Source organism: Rattus norvegicus, chromosome 15 (assembly GCF_021556685.1).
Source record: "Rattus norvegicus strain SHRSP/BbbUtx chromosome 15, alternate assembly SHRSP_T2T, whole genome shotgun sequence".
NCBI lineage: Eukaryota > Metazoa > Chordata > Mammalia > Rodentia > Muridae > Rattus > Rattus norvegicus.
In genome coordinates this window covers 5,552,625-5,568,670 of record NC_141548.1, presented here as the reverse complement: position 1 = coordinate 5,568,670, position 16,046 = coordinate 5,552,625, and the positions used below count along the sequence as shown (strand labels likewise).

At 41.9% G+C, this 16,046-nt stretch overlaps 1 protein-coding gene and 1 pseudogene across 1 annotated transcript; both read left to right on the top strand.

Annotated features, from left to right (window-relative positions):
• On the top strand, positions 248 to 1,421 carry Glrx-ps4 (glutaredoxin, pseudogene 4; annotated as a pseudogene).
• Spetex2g (Spetex-2G protein) lies at positions 2,250 to 5,861 on the top strand. Its single transcript, NM_001009971.2, has 4 exons — positions 2,250 to 2,383; positions 3,134 to 3,293; positions 4,781 to 4,912; positions 5,356 to 5,861. The coding sequence occupies exons 1-4, from the start codon at positions 2,293 to 2,295 to the stop codon at positions 5,555 to 5,557; spliced, it is 585 nt and encodes a 194-aa protein (NP_001009971.2). The 5' UTR covers positions 2,250 to 2,292; the 3' UTR covers positions 5,558 to 5,861.
• Positions 5,862 to 16,046: the final 10,185 nt, after the last annotated feature.

Genomic DNA, 16,046 nt, shown 5'->3' with positions numbered 1-16,046 from the left:
AACCATGAGCCCACCAGACTGGTGCTTTCCAACCAACAGACAAAAGTATCCACTGTACAAATGATACACAGATATATACACAGAATACCAGATGGATACAGAGTTTCTTCAGTTCCATGAATGAGGGATTCAGCAGATGAGATGGCTCAGCAGATAAAGGTAATTGTTGCCAACTCCCTACACCTGAGCTCCTTCCTAGGACCTACATGATTGAAGGAAAGAACAAACCTCTCACAACTTGTCCTCAGATTGTTATGTAGTTGGATTTTTCCGGTCTTGGTCCACAGAAGCAAAGACATCAGGTTTTCCAATTCCATTTGACACGGGACCAGCACCTTCAACCGAATGTTCCTTCCTGGAAAGCTGCAGCCTGTCGGCGTGGCTCAGTGGTTTGTGAACTGCAGGTGTCCGTCTGGGAAGGTGGTCGTGTTCATCCAGCCCACCTGCCCCTATTGCAGAAAGACCCAAGAAATCCTCAGTCACCTGCCTTTCAAACCTGGTCTTATGGATTCATGAACATCACAGCCACTAACAACACCAATGAGATTCAAGATTAATTACAACAGCTCACTGGATGGAGAACAGTTCCTCAGGTCTTCATAGGTAAAGAAAGACTGCATAGGCAGACGCAGCGATCTGATCTCCATGCCACACAATGGGGAGCTGATGACCCGGCTGAAGCAGATTTGAGCTCTGCAGTTAGGAAAGGGGTGCAGGCAGAGCCCATGCCGAGAGCCATCATCCAGCTATTCTGATGGCCCGGACCCCTGAGAGATGATGTGCATCACAGAGGATGTCAGTATTTTCTGGTGACCAGACTTTTCAACAAATTGGCTTTTATATCTTCTTTTCCTCAGTGCTAAAACTTGTTGCTGTTTGCCTTTAACCATGGGGCTGAGAAGCTTAACAGACAACACTGGCTTTTCCACTCTTCCTGAGCTGACATGTCTCTGCCTCTAAGCCCATGTTTCCCATCCAGTTGATCTAAATCCCCATTGAATCTGTTTCTGGTTTCCTGCCATGCTGGTCAGCTGAAGTCATTTTGCAGAAGTCCACTTCCTGAATGGTCATTAAATCAATGGATATTGTGATTTTGTTTATGACCTACACACAGGCCTTTCCCTCCATCCTGCATGCACCGTCCCACTTCTCCATTCACAGCCCTCAGCCAGTGTTCTCAACCTTGCCCTCGCACAACCCACAGAAGTCCACACTTGTATGAGCACGCTGTTTGAAAAATCAGATGAAGAGCTTTAGCATACTTGGTCCTCACTGTAGCCATAATAACATAGACGACAGAGCAGATTGTGCATTCATCTCTATTCATAAAGGAGATTAAGAAAATCCCAAGTTTTATGTTGATCCTCGTCAGAGTACCAGCACAGTCAAATATGAAATGCAAAATTGCATCAATTGTATCAAGGGGCAACCCCCAATATCCTCATGCCTGGACTTGGAAATTAAGGAAGACAGATATTGGAGAAGTGATGGCTGTCGGGCTACAATGTAGGAACACGCAGTCCAGGTTGACCTTTACTCACTGATGACCAATTTAATTGTCTGGCTATATTTGAGAAAGGAATGATGTCCTACTTAATATGTAAAAGAAGGGACAGAAATTTATGATTTTATATTTGCCCTGTAGTTGATCCCCTATATTCCGAAGAAAAGGGAGTTTTTATTGCAAAAAGTAGGATTATTAACATTGACTTTGTGAACTACATGGACGTGTATGTGGAAATAGCCCTGGCTATCAAGCAATGCACAATAAGCAAATATTATTCAGGTTTTATAAAATTAAAATTACAGGAGGAATATATTGTCCTCTAGGAAACAGAAAAATTTGGGAATTAGACTGTATATATGTGCACCGTCTCAAGTGTAGATTTATTATTGATAGAAATCGTCCTCATTTGTGGTCCCTAGAGATTTAGATACTAACAAAAATATCTTATGCAATTCAGGGTTGTAACCAACTCTCCCCATCAAAAGCATTGATGACATCCGATGAAGCAGAGAGAAATATCTAACTCTGGAGGAGAAGTTGCCAAAGGATATTCCCTGGGTCACAGGAGAGGCTGCAGAAAAGGGCCCCATAGAAATTGGTTTCTTTTGGGAGAGCTGGTTAGCAGGTAGGCCATAGAACTTTCCAGTGACGTCATCAGTAATCTCTTCCTTGGACAATCTCTTGTATCTAAGAGAGCACTAGAATCTTCTGTGATGTCACCAGTGTTGTGGTGACACCAACTGCCTGTGGGATTCCCTCAGTGCCTTTTAGGTTCACAAACAGGCATGTTTCACCAGCTGCTCAAGCTCGTTCAGAAGGAGAGGGGAGACCAAGGAGAGACCAGACCGAGGCAGAAGAAAGCTGGCCTTCTGTCTTGTAAGTACAGAAGAATGAAATCATTCTGGGGAAGGCACAGTGAGTACTGGGTAGAGTTGGGGAACTTCCTCCAGGAGGGAGGTTTGAGCTGAGCCTTTCAGGAGTCGGCCTTACAAGCAGGAGCCTTGGAATTTGTCAATTGCAGACCAAGAGTCAAGAGTCCTGATGATTAATTTGACAGAGAGCCAGGAATTGGCAGGCCTGCAGCTTCTTTTCTATGAGCTTTTTAATTTCTACTGCCAAGGAATGCCAGGAGGAAGCCCTATGAGACTAACAATGTGCCCATTCATGGTTGGGTGCTGAAGCACTTCATCCTCTAGATTCCTGTAGGTTACTAAGTCTGTGGTGACAACAACAAGGAAGGATGAACCCCCTAGTCATGAATTGAGGTCGCAGACACTTTAAGCTTGAACACACGATTAGGGTTTGATGGTGCTGTGAACTCCAGGATTGACCTGCTCCACGTCTGTTATCTGCTGACAATGTCCCAAATCTTTATGTCTGAGGTAGATTCTATCTTTCACGATGAGGGATCATGTAATAGTGAGTGAGGCTTATGTATGGCAATGGAGGTTGGGAAGAGGGAAATAGCTTAAGAGTCCACATTAAAGATAGCTTTTCTTCTCTTTCAGGGATTCAACAAGTCTCCAGCCTTTCCTCTTCCTCAACCTCCTTTTTGAGACTCAGAATGGTCTTTTCTGCCCATGGGCTATCCAATATGTACATTCACTTGTGTTTATCTATCTACAGGGTTTATTCGGAAGGCATCATCAGAAAATTTCATCAGTAACCATGAAAAGCGTATAAAGAAATTGGAGGAACTAAAACTTGAAATCCAGAAGTGTAAAATCAAGCGGGATGAACTTTCTCGAATCCTGGACCTTTATGTCAATGATGGTTTGAACTACAGGTAGTCATTATGCCCTGTAACCTATTGACTGTCTTGTGCTCTCTCTGCTAAGCCAAGATTTCCTCACATCAAGAAACTGTTTCGGGGCTGGGGATTTAGCTCAGTGGTAGAGCACTTACCTAGGAAGCACAAGGCCCTGGGTTCGGTCCCCAGCTCCGAAAAAAGGAACCAAAAAAAAAAAAGTGTTTCACCTCTCATTCTGGATTTTAAGGAGCCTTGGCAGGTGCTGGCCTGTGAGAGAAGCTAGGTGCTGTGTGTTTAGGGTCAACCTCTCTTGTACTTGACCCTGAGCTCCTTGGAGTTGAATTGGATTTTTTCAACAGCTGGAAGGACCTGGTCACACTTGCTGCATCTAAGTGTGTGAATGAAATGCCTGAATGTCCTCACTCTTACTCTGATTTAGATCGTATATACTGATTCTATGGCACCTCCACGATAAAGTTGGCATTCTAATTATGTTTGTATATGGGTTGGTATGAACGTATGGATGTGAAAGTATTTGTGTGTGTTTTGCTCAGGATCAGGAAGTCTGGGAACTTTGATTGGGTCTGAGAATTTGTTTGATGAACAGTTTGCAGGTCATGATAGTGATGAGTCCGTGAGGCCGTCATTGATCAACAGAGCACTTTGCTCCTTCTGTTTACCTTGCTGGCAAATAGGACTCTCCTGAGGGGAGGAGGTGTTATGAATCCTCTTCCCTGTAAAAAGTAGTTTCGGCCTCTGGGAGTCTTGTAACAAGGATTGAGAATCCCTGCATTCAAAACAAGAGAAATGTCATCACATCTTTCTGTTGGACCCAAGGCTATGGCACAGACTGGAGGAAACATCTTATACTTCTTACACAACTATTCAATTCCTTCATGCTTACCTGGCCAGCTCTTCAAGGTCAGCTCCCTCCATTTGGTCCCCTAGCTCTGCTGTCCAAAGGCCAGGATAATTAATTTAACCAGCACCATTGGAAGGAGCAAGTTTGTGGTATATACTGGGCTTAGGTAGTCCAGAGAACAGTCTGAGTTCATTTATTTATTTATTTATTTATTTATTTATTTATTTATTTATTATTCATTTTCCTGCTTTGAACTTTATTTTCTTTTTTTTAATTATCCAAGGATGGTTTACTGTGACCTAGAAAAGGTCACTGTGGGAATAAATTCTTGGCACTTGTTATTCCCAAACATGCAGCTCTCAGACTTTCCCCCCTCCTATACAGAGGGTCTTTATAGGACCATATCTCACCAGCCTTTTAAGGATTACTTATTTCAAAACAAATGCATGCTGATTTGCAGAGAAATATTTTCTATGGGAGAGTGATGGTTTGAATCTCACTGTTGTGTTTTTGCTGTGGTCTTTGAGTTTTCCACTTTCTTCCCTAGCCCCCATTCCTTGAATTTGAATTTTTTATTGGCTATTTTTTATTTACACTTCACCTAATTCTGAAATCATGGGTTCAGACAGTTATTTGTTCCTTGGGTCATGTTCTAACACAGGCTGAGTGTTGAATTGCCAATGCTTAAATCCCAACATGAGATGAGAACGATGGACATGCATAAGATGACCAACTGGATAAGTGATGCCATGGAGAAGTACAAGGAGCTCATACAAGAGAACAATTCCTACCGGTGAGTCACTGACAGAAAGGAGACCCCAGCACTAGGCAGGGAATACTTCTGTCCAGCTGTGACTTTGAAAAAAGATCTGTGATCCATGAGAAACACATGGGAAGATTGTATAGCTGCTGGGTCTTCTATCAGCCCTCAGAGGGGATTGGCCCTCCACCTGCCAATGGTTTTAGAATACCATGAACACAGAAGCACCCATATGCACCATTTCCTCTTCTTTGATGTATATATACCCTCTTAGTGTCAAGATTTTCTGAAGTACTTTGATTCCCATGGAGTGCGGACTCGAGATTTGACCTGCCTCTAATTGGTGCTAACATGTAAACTGTGGCTCTAGTCTGGAGATGCCTGGGGATGGGGCCCTTGAAGGGATGATTGTACTTGCAGGAGTGGCAGGCAAATAGAAACTGCCTGGGATTTACCATTATTTGTTTTTGATTCAGCATCAGAAACTTCCACCTCCTGAATGAATGCAATGAATTGAAGAAGAATGTAAGGATTTTGATGAATGAGAACAGAAAACTGCTGGTGGAGCAGACTGAACTGCAAGCATCCTGTGAGGAGGGAAAGAGGTTCTGTGAGGAGGCCAGCAAGACCATCTACACCGCAGATATTGGATCCTTGTGTCCTGTTACTTTTGAGTAAATCGAATGTATCCTTGTGAATCAAACAGTGATCTCGAACTCGTCACTCTTAAGAACCTTCTTTATTGAGGTGTGATGTAACCATCTGAAATCCCACAGCTCTCAGGCAGAGATGGGTCTCTGCATTCTCACAGGGATTGGGCATCATAATGACTTCCCAGTCAGACTGAGATACAAAGACAATTGTACTTTCAGTGTAGATTGTGTGTCCAACTCTGAATACCAACTTCATGATGAAAAAATTATCAATGCTGTATCCTTATCAAATATTTAGTGACCACTAAAATATACTCTTTTGTGGATGAGAGTGTTGAACATATTAATGGAATATTCATCAGGTGTTCTGTAGTATCTCCCAGGAAATAAAACAATATTATAGGGAGTATAGAAGCAGTCATGAAACAGAATTGCTTGCTTTTGGTTTCCTTCAAACATGATATCAATTGTAACTGCACAGAAGAGATAATAAATTGCAAGACCTTTCAGGGGATAGGGTTTTTATGGTTGGTTGTTTTCTTGTTCTTCTTGATTAGGATGATGACTTTTGTTCTTGACAATGTACTATGTTCCATTTGGGATTTCAACTCAAGCAGACCACATAGTTTACAATTCAGTTTCTAGATTTCTTTAAAAGCCGGACAAAATATCCAGGCAAAGGTGCCCTATGAGTTTTCTCCTTTGGTTTTCCCATCTTTGGGTGCTTTTGTTTTTGTTTGTTGTTGTCGTTGATTTATTTTATATTTATGAGTGTTTTGCCTTCTGTAGGTCTGTGCGTGCTATTCCCCAAAGGCCAGAAGAGGTCATTGGGTTTCACCTGGAACTTAAGTGACAGAGGATTGTTAGGTGCCCTGCAGGCCTTTTGAGAAACAAATTCTCAAATGATGAGCCATCTCTCCAGCCCCTACCCTGGACGTTTGTCCTTCATCGTGTTCCTTATTTGTGGCAATGGATCATACCTGAACAAAGTGTTTCTTGAGATATGTAGGGACACATTTATGGGGTCTGCATGCTAATTATCTAAACTTCCAGGCATCTATGTGAAGTTTTTAGTTAGGGTTTCACTGCCGAGAACAGATACCATGACTAAGACAAATGTTATAAAGGGCAGCATTTAATTAGAGCTGGCTTAAAGGTTCAGATTTTCAGTTCTTTATCATCAAGGTGGGAGCCTGGCAGCATCTAAGCAGATATGGTGCTGTAGGAGCTGAGAGTTCTACATCTTCATCTGATGTTTGCTAGCAGAATACTCAGTTTCAGGCAGCTAGGATGAGGGTCTTAAAGGCCAGACCCACAGCTAAACACCTGACCCAACAAGGAAATACCTACTCCAAAGAGCCGTACCGTATAATAGTACCACTCCCTGGGCCAAGTGTATACAAACCTGCACATTCCACTCTGAGGCTTCCAGAGGCTTCTTCAAACATATGAGACGATGGGGGCCACATAGTGGTGTTTCTGAGACTTCCTTTTTCAATTCAATTTATCTGATTTTCTTAATCTAGGTCTCACGCAGAATCTTCAGACAAGTGCAAAAGGTAGCCACATTCTTTACCATAAAATCTCCCCAAAGAGTCTCTAAGCAAATATTGAAATTCTTCACAGTATGCTTGGGACAGAGTCACACAATTTAAACCACTTTCAGTAATAAAGTCTTCCATATTTGTTCTAGGATGGCCCATTAAGCCCTATTTAAAGCATTTCCACAGCTTTCCAGATCCAAAGTCCCCATGAAAGAGCCCGAGTTGGAACAAATCTGAGGCCGGTGGGAAAATTCGACCACCAACCTCTGAGCACAGAAGGACCCCTCCCTTCCAGGAGGAGTAGAGCTAGTGTAGTTCCTGCAACAGCTGCAAACCAGACTGTTGAAAAAGCCTCCTGTGACTCCCCATCCGACTCCCTCAGAAAGTCCCAGAACAGCCCACTGACTGCAAGTCAATTTGGAGGTTGCCTCTCCCCACTGATAGTACCCTATATAGTTACCTTTCTCCAAATTCTGCCCCAATTGTTTGAATTCTACCTTAATTGCAAGTATATAACTCCCTGGTAGACTCTACTCAGGGACTTCTCTCTCTGAAATGGGATGACCCTGATATTTTGGAATGACTAAACTCTTGCCTTTACATAGATTTCCTCCTCTGTGAGTGACATTTCAGGTGGTTCAGGTAGTGGTTCAATTTGTACCTCACATTTTGTGTATTGGCCAGTAAACTCCCCTCTTGGAGGAGACCCACAGGAGAGTGTGAATCGGGGAAGTGACAGCTTGAGCGATGTACCACAGTTGTCTACGTCTCCTCTATCTAGCTTCCATGTGTTCTGCTTTTGGTTAGATTCATATGTGCAAGCTTAAGGAGGGCTCGGACAGCCTCAGTAACAGGACTTTGATCTGGCCAGTGGCTGGAGCAGATAGCCTGAGTTATCCTGTCCGTGGCATGGACAGGCTGGTCTGTGTACTTCAGCTGTGAAAGAGGGCGCTTTGTGTTAGTTGTTCTTTTGTTTTCTGTGTTCTTGGACTTGGACTGACGAAATTTTTTGACATGGGACAGGTTGTTAGGACTAATGACCACTTAATGTAACTTAGAGTGGCCTGCTTTTGATGTTAAATGGCCACAGGACCTCCCCAAGGTGTCAGCAGTAGAGGATATAGTGTTTCAGAAGTTTTCCCTCCTCCTCCCTGCTAACACTTCTTTGTCAACGGGAACAAAATCTGAGTCCAGCCTAGCAGTTAGCTCCATCCGTGTTGACAGTGTTAGCTTTGGGGCTGGAGAGATGGCTCAATGGTTAAGAACACTGACTGCTCTTCCAGATGTCCTGAGTTCAATTCTCAGCAGTCATTTGTTGAGTTTCTTTTTCCCTCAGGACCAGCTCCAGGTTTTACATTTCTCACCGGTTTATCCCCTCTTCCCCTCTCCTTCTGCCTAGGGCAGACACAGTGCAGTCTGGCATCCAGGGTCCATGACAGGAGAGGCCCCAAGTGGTCATATGTATCCATTAACAGAGTTTGCAACTGACTCCTGCTCACATCTTTTGTTCAGTAAATGAATATCCTCTTGCCAAGAGAAATGCATGCTCCCTGTCCGAGTAAATGTGGTCTCTGAGTTTTTAAGATGAAAAAGATTTATTTTATATAAAGAAAGGGGATGCCTCTGGTAGGCTCATGTTGAGGCATCTCTTCCCCTGAGGGACCAGCCACAGGATGGCATAATGTAGAATAAACTGTATTCAGGACATGACACCAACTCCCCCGAAAAGTTCTTACAGGTTCTCTTCACCACAGACATAGGCCAAGAAACTGGCCCTTGGGCCCACAGGGAACCCACCCAGATTGGTTATTTAATGGGTGTAAGGGTTAGGGATCTCCTCCAGATTTGCCACCAGGCTCTGCAAACAGGTTTAAACAATAATTGGCCAGTGTTTAGATATGATATGAAATAAGAGAAAACAGAGAACTCTAGTACAGGGCGTTCTTCAATTAGTTAGTGCCAAATATTAGGTAAAAGTTACAGATACAAGCTAATAAAAGTTGCAAAGATTATAGAAGAGTGCAGATTAGACAAGAAGAATGAATTAGAGCCCCTCTAGCCAACAAAGCCCTGGATCCAGGAGAAAAGACTACCATAGAAATGGCCAATGGCTTATTTATCATAGAAACTGGACTCAGTGACAGCAGGATTGCCTGGTTATTATTGTTGCCACAGCACTGTTGGATAAAGATGCAGATAAGTTAACTTTGCGACTCATCACACACACACACACACACACACACACACACACACACACTTCTGATTGTTGTTCAGTAATGCCTACAGGCTTCATTTTCAGACTTTCTCAATTTACCATGGCTTACATATTTTCCAGCCACCTGTTTCCCCGAACCGTGCATTTCTGCTGCCCGACCCTGACTTGGACTGTCCACTCCATCAAAGTGATTCTCCTCTGCCAGAGACAGAACAGATCTGGTTTATTAACAAAAGCAGCTTTACCCATGAGGGTCAGAGGAGAGCAGGGGCAGTGGTGACACTGGAAATGGAGGTAGTCTGGACTCAGTCTGTTCCTCCAGACACTTGAATTCAAAGGGCCAAGCTAATAACATTAACACAAGCCCTCATCATGGAAAAAGAAACCAATGGCTAGAGATAACACATGGGCTAACAAGGCCGCTAAGGACATAGTCTTAAAGAAAACAGCATCTCTAGATTGGATACTGTTCTATCTGAACCACCTAGATCAACTGATATATGGAGAAAAAGAAATTAAATGGGATGGTGATGATCGACTGAATGTAAGCTAATATTATCCATCTCTTTAACAAGAACTCTTCTCAGAAAGATCCACAGAGTCACTCACTTGGGAGTAAAACGAATGACAAACTTTAAAGCTTATCAGCTGAGCAACACTCCCAGTCACCCCAAATATCCAAACTCCTGACTGAGAGGTAAGAGCCTGGAGGCCTCTACTAGGAAAATTGATTTTATAGAGATTAAGGAAGAAAGACATGGCTCAAAATACCTGCTGGTTTTTGTGGATATTTCCTCCTGGATAGACGGATAGAGATACTAGAAGAGATTTTCCCAGATTTGAAGCACCTAAAGTAATAGGACCAGATAATGGGCCTGCCTTCATATTTCAGAAATGTCAGTGACTAACTAAGATCTTGGGGACAAATTGGAAGCTTCATAATGCATATCATCCCCACAGTTAAGGGCAGGTAGAAAGGATAAATAGAACTCTAAATTAGACCTTAACTAAATTAGCCTTAGAGACTGCTGGGACTGGATGATGCTCCTTCCCTTTGCCCTATACTAGATGTATATGGCATTCTAGCCCCCGTTGTATCCAGCCTACAGTTGGCAGCTATTACAGAACTGAAAAATGATAATTTAATATTTAAGGTCAGCGGTACCCAATAGGATCATGACTATGTTTGCCCTAAATCATGTGCCCTCAACACCCTGGCAGTCCCCTAAATTGGGGAAATTATCCTTCACAGGACCATGAAGTTAGGGTTTTACTGCTGAGAACATATAGCATGACCAAAGTAAGTCTTATAAAGGACAACATTTAATTGGGGCTGGCTTATAGGTTCAGATGTTTAGTTCAATATCTTTAAGGTGGGGACGTGTCACCCTCTAAGCAGGTGTGGTGCTGTAGGAGTTGTGAGTTCTCCATCAGAAGGCTGCTAGCAGAATACTAACACTCAGGCATTTCTCTGACCCCAGATATCTTAATCAAGCAACTGGCTTTTGAAAATGCTAGTACAGTAGAAAAACACTGTCTCAAAAACCAACCAACCAACCAAACCAACAAAGACAAATTAAAAACAGCAGCAATGGGGTTGGTGATTTAGCTCAGTGGTAGAGCACTTGCCTAACAAGCGTAAGGCCCTGGATATGGTTCTCAGCTCTGAAAAAAAAAAAAAGACAAAATAAAAACAGGAGCAGCAGCAACAATAACAACAACAAACGAAAGAAAGAAAACACCAATGCATACTCTTATGTGACCTTACCTCCAAGTTATTTCTGAATTGTAAATTAAAACACGTATAGTCAAAAGCTGTGCAGAATTAAGATAGGTGTTCCCTGGTGGTTCCAATTGGGGGTGGGAGACCATGACAGACAAGGGTAGAAAGAAGAACATAAATAGAGGAGAAGCCACCATGAAGTAAGAATCTTTAAATAATGGACATGTGAGTGGGCTAATTGGAGTGAAAAGCATCCCAGACAAAACCATGGCAAATTATATAACAGAATTATTGGAAAAATATGCATAATAGTATAGAGGATAGCTATCTGCCCAGTTCTTGTGCTAATTAAGGATTATCATAGATATAAAGCTAGTGTGAATCTTTTATCCAGAAACTAACTGGGCAAAGGATGGGCAGAAATCCATGGTTGGGATCAAATACTTTCTACACACAAAACCAGATTCAGCACCTAGAATTACAATCTTCCCAACCCCAGATAACTACAGACCAGCATACAAACACAACCAGTAACAGCCAGGGCATTCAAATCTCTATTAGAGCCCATCAACACTATGACAGAAGGCCCTGAACATGTCAACATGACTGAAGAACAAGAATAAAACAGACTGTAAAACAGCATTTGCACATATCATAGAGGTCTTTAAAGAGAAAAATAAAGAAATCTGTGAAAACACTAACTGTGGAAGGAAATGAATGAAGGAAACCTAAACAGAGAGATGTGGATGAGTAAAATGTAGGAACTCAAATAGTCTCTCAGAGGCAGACCTTAATAACAGACTCCAACAGATGGAATAGAGAACCTCAGGCATTGAAGAGATGATAGAAGGAATGGATACGTAGATAGAGGAAATCTTAAATCCAAAGGGAGGAAAAGAGTGGATGGGGGAAAGGAATAAAGGAAAAGCAAAGGAAGAAAGGAAGGAAGGAAGTCAATCCTGGAAGAAAACATCCAAGAAATAGACAGGATTTTTCTGCAAAATAACAAATATAATAATGATAAAGACAATAAAGTATATAGGAAGGATGAAAATAAACTTGGGTCAAAGGCAAATAAAACAAAAAACAAAAACAAAAACCAACCAACAAACAAACAAACAAACAAAAATTCTCAACAAAATCATAGAAGAAAATGTCCTTAACTTAAACAAGAGACTCATCAAAGTAAAAGGAGCACACAGTATGAAATAGACTGGAGTGGAAAAGAAATTCCCCTGGGCATATATTTCCTAAGACAGTGAAGATGGAGAACAAATAAGTGTAATAAAAGCTGCAAGGGAGGGGCTGGGGATTTAGCTCAGTGGTAGAGCGCTTACCTAGGAAGCGCAAGGCCCTGGGTTCGGTCCCCAGCTCCGAGAAAAAAAAAAAAAAGCTGCAAGGGAAAAAGTACTGGTAACATACAAAGTCAGTCCTCCTATGAGAATCACACATTACTTCTCCCAGAGACTCTAAAAGCCAGAAGAGCCTGGATAGATTCACCGAAGACTAAGAGACCAGACTAATAAAGTTGGATTTTTGTTGACCCAAGGGCCTCCCTTCTTTTATCACATACAATATTATTAGATACTTCCTAAAATTGCCTTCAGAGCTTCTTTGAGGAAGCCTGAGGAGCTTAAGACCTCTGATAAAGTATTTTGTACAAAAGGACCTGCTTCCTTTTTCCTTATTTCTACTACAGCAGGATGGAGGCAAAGTTTTTTGCAAACTACTTTTAATAAGTAGCCCACATCATAGGTAATGGAAGAGAAAAGTTATTAGGATATGGGGGAAGAGGACCTGTTCAGCAATAGTTCTTCAGGAAGGAGCTTGTTTTTCTTTGGCAGCAGTTCAGGACAACAGCAAGCAGCAAACATGACTCCGGAGGGGATTTCACAGGGGAGGAAAGCAGGAGTGAGGTGGAAACATTGTGGCAGCGGCTGTGCAGACTCATGAGCTCCTGCTCAAGCTGCAACAAAGCACCCTGTGCTCTGAAGCACAGCAGCTTAGCCAGTTAGCTGGAGACCTGGCTCTCCCACTGCCCGCCTTACCTGGAATCCGCACAGAATACAAGAGGACAAACAACTGTGCCTAAGCCGAGCAGGCAGCGCAAAAGCGCCTGTGAAGGACCCGCAGATACCCACCACCTTAGTCAGCTTCATCAGAGCAGAGAGTCTAAAGTCTTTTCCTCCTTCAAGCATGGCACCCCAGCCCATTTTCTTTCATTCCCTGCCTTTATTTTGATGGCTTCTACTTCCCTTCATAAGTTTGTCGTTTAGTTTCTTTTCTCTCTTTTTTGTTTCTTTGTTACTTTCTTTCTATCAACTAATATAAAGGACCAGCAATTTGATATTTCTAACCTAATATTTGTTGTGGTTTATGCCGTACATATTTGCATATTAAAACTCTTTTTTCTTGCATTTGCCACACTTTAATCGGACTCATTAGCTTAGCTCAATTTCGGTTCTTGGGTTTTCTGAGGTAAGTGAATGTTGGGGTGACCTCATTCCCAACTCCTGATCCTTGTGCCTCTAAAGTCAAATGCTTATGAATTTTCAAAGTTTTCTTTGCCAGTGGATATGTGTGTGTCTGTGCACATATGTGCCACAATATTGAGTCCATGTTTGTACCATGGGTCCCAGGTATTGAACTCAGATAATCATACTAGGGTAGCAAGTTCTTTTACCTGCTAAGGACCTTGCTGCTATTGCACATGTGTGTGTGTGTGTGTGTGTGTGTGTGTGTGTGTGTGTGTGTCTGTCTGTGTGTCTGTGTGTCTGTGTGTTTGTGTGTGTGTCTAATTTTCATATATGTATACACCATATATTGCGCCAATCTCTGCCTCTCAATACCATTGTCCTTCCTTTCCTCACCTCTTCTATCATTTCTTTTTATCCCTCTGGACAGTTTCTCGTTGACATCAATTTAAAATGTAGGAACACACACACGCCATTTCAAACCAAGTTAAAATGAAAAAATAAAAATATGCAGTCTTTTTGATCAGTACTCCTTAGCAATAGCTTTTCTTTGATTTTTTTATACATTTGATATATAATAATTAATGGGCAATCAGCTTGCAAATTTTCCTTAATGATTATATCCTTGGAATTTTCATAAATGTTAGTATACTATCTGTGGATAAAAATGTCAACTTTTAATTTCTACTAGTGACGGGCCTTAAATTATCACCTTCCTCCATTCTGACCACAGCAGTCTGCTGTCTATAAGGGTGATCACCACTTAATAAATAAAAGGGAAACAGAAGAGTGGTCTTGTTCTGACCCCTTCTACCCAAATGGTGTTACATGTTTGTCCTGAAGAAATGAGGATATGTTTTGCTAGGTATGGGGTGCCAGCTTGTGGAAGTGAGAATTTAGTGCACCTGAGTGATGTCTTCTCCCACAGTTGCCTTGGCTGGAGGAGACCTGAATCATCCCAGTCACAAGCACTCCTCTCTCGAAAGAAACCCAACCTCAGCTTTAAAGGAAATGGACACTTAATATCCAGTGAGATTCGTGCACATCCCTCACTCTGGCATAAGTCCAAAAGACTTTCAGAAAAATGAAAGGGCACTTAGCGCCATTAGAAAATTCATGCCAGAGTCTTCTGTCTAGTCCAATGGAACAATGCCTCGAAATACCCAGCTACAAGTTGTTAATCTATACGCCATGCCGTGAATCATCTAAGGTGATAGTATATTTCATAACGCCCTAGTAGGTACTTAATTGCTTTTTTGTGGATCTTTTGTGATTTTTCATGGTGGTGGTCCACTGTTACTTCAAGAGTTCAAGCAGGAGGGCAGAGGCAGGGAGTAGAACATCCTTGTTTACATAGATAGTTCCATGCTAAATACAAATAAAAAGATCTTGGATTACAAATACAAAACCCCAAATGAACATGTCATTGCAGATGTGTGTCCCTTCTGAGCGCACAGGGTAAGACCAAACTTTATCCTGCCAAGAGAACATTCATAAGAAAATTGCTGGAGACACCAGGCAGATTAGAATAGAAGTAATGGTGCCAGAGAGGTGGTTCCACAGTTAATACTAGCTACTCTTCCAGAGGTCCTGAGTTCAATTCCCAGCAACCACATAGTGGCTCACAACCATCTACAGTGAGATCTGGCGCCCTCTTCTGGTCTGCAAGCATGCATGCAGGCAGAATGCTCTATACGTCATAAATCTTAAACAAACTAAAATAAAAATAAATAGGTTTGGAAAGCTATGTGTATTATATATAAAAAGTGCAATTACATCTACTGCTATCCTGCATAGATATACAGGGGCCTGCAGCATCCTTCTATTTCTGATAGTTCACCCACCACTTCAATATCTGAGACCAGTGTCACTTATGAAATACTTCATTTAAGTTATAAATGTACCATTGTCATTCAAGCCTGGAAATATTAACTCTTTGAATGAATGTACAGAGAATTTTAGTCAGTATGTTGCCACAGGATCTGTCAGGGGTTGGAGAGATGCTTCACGGATTAAGAGTACCAATTGTTCTCCCAGAGATCCTGAGTTCAAATCCCAACAACCACATGGGTACTTACAGAACTCTGCAATGTGATCTGATACACTCTTCTGGTGTGTTTGAAGATAACTACAATGTACTCACAAGTAGATATTATATAGTAAAAAAAAGGAAAAATAGGACTTCTCAGTTTAATCTGGCAGACCTAAATGTCATGGACTTACTGGATGGAGCAGGGTGGGCTTGATCCTGTAGGAATGTACCCAAGCACTGAAATTGGCACTTTGAGTCACTATGCCCAGTTGTGAAGAGTCCTTTCATGGTTGTGGTGAGCAACTTTGCTTATCCTTTCCCATCAGCCAATTCTTTCTATATAAATGAGATCATTTCTGTAGTGTCTGGTTTCAGGTGAATTCTGATTGGCTCTGTGATTCTGACATTTTGTGGCTCCAGTTGACTAAAGAGGAAGCCATCCATGGTTTTCTAGGTCTCTGAGTGTTTTACCTCTTTTAAAAATATTAATCAATCATGTTTATTTAAAGTATTAACATCAGAAATT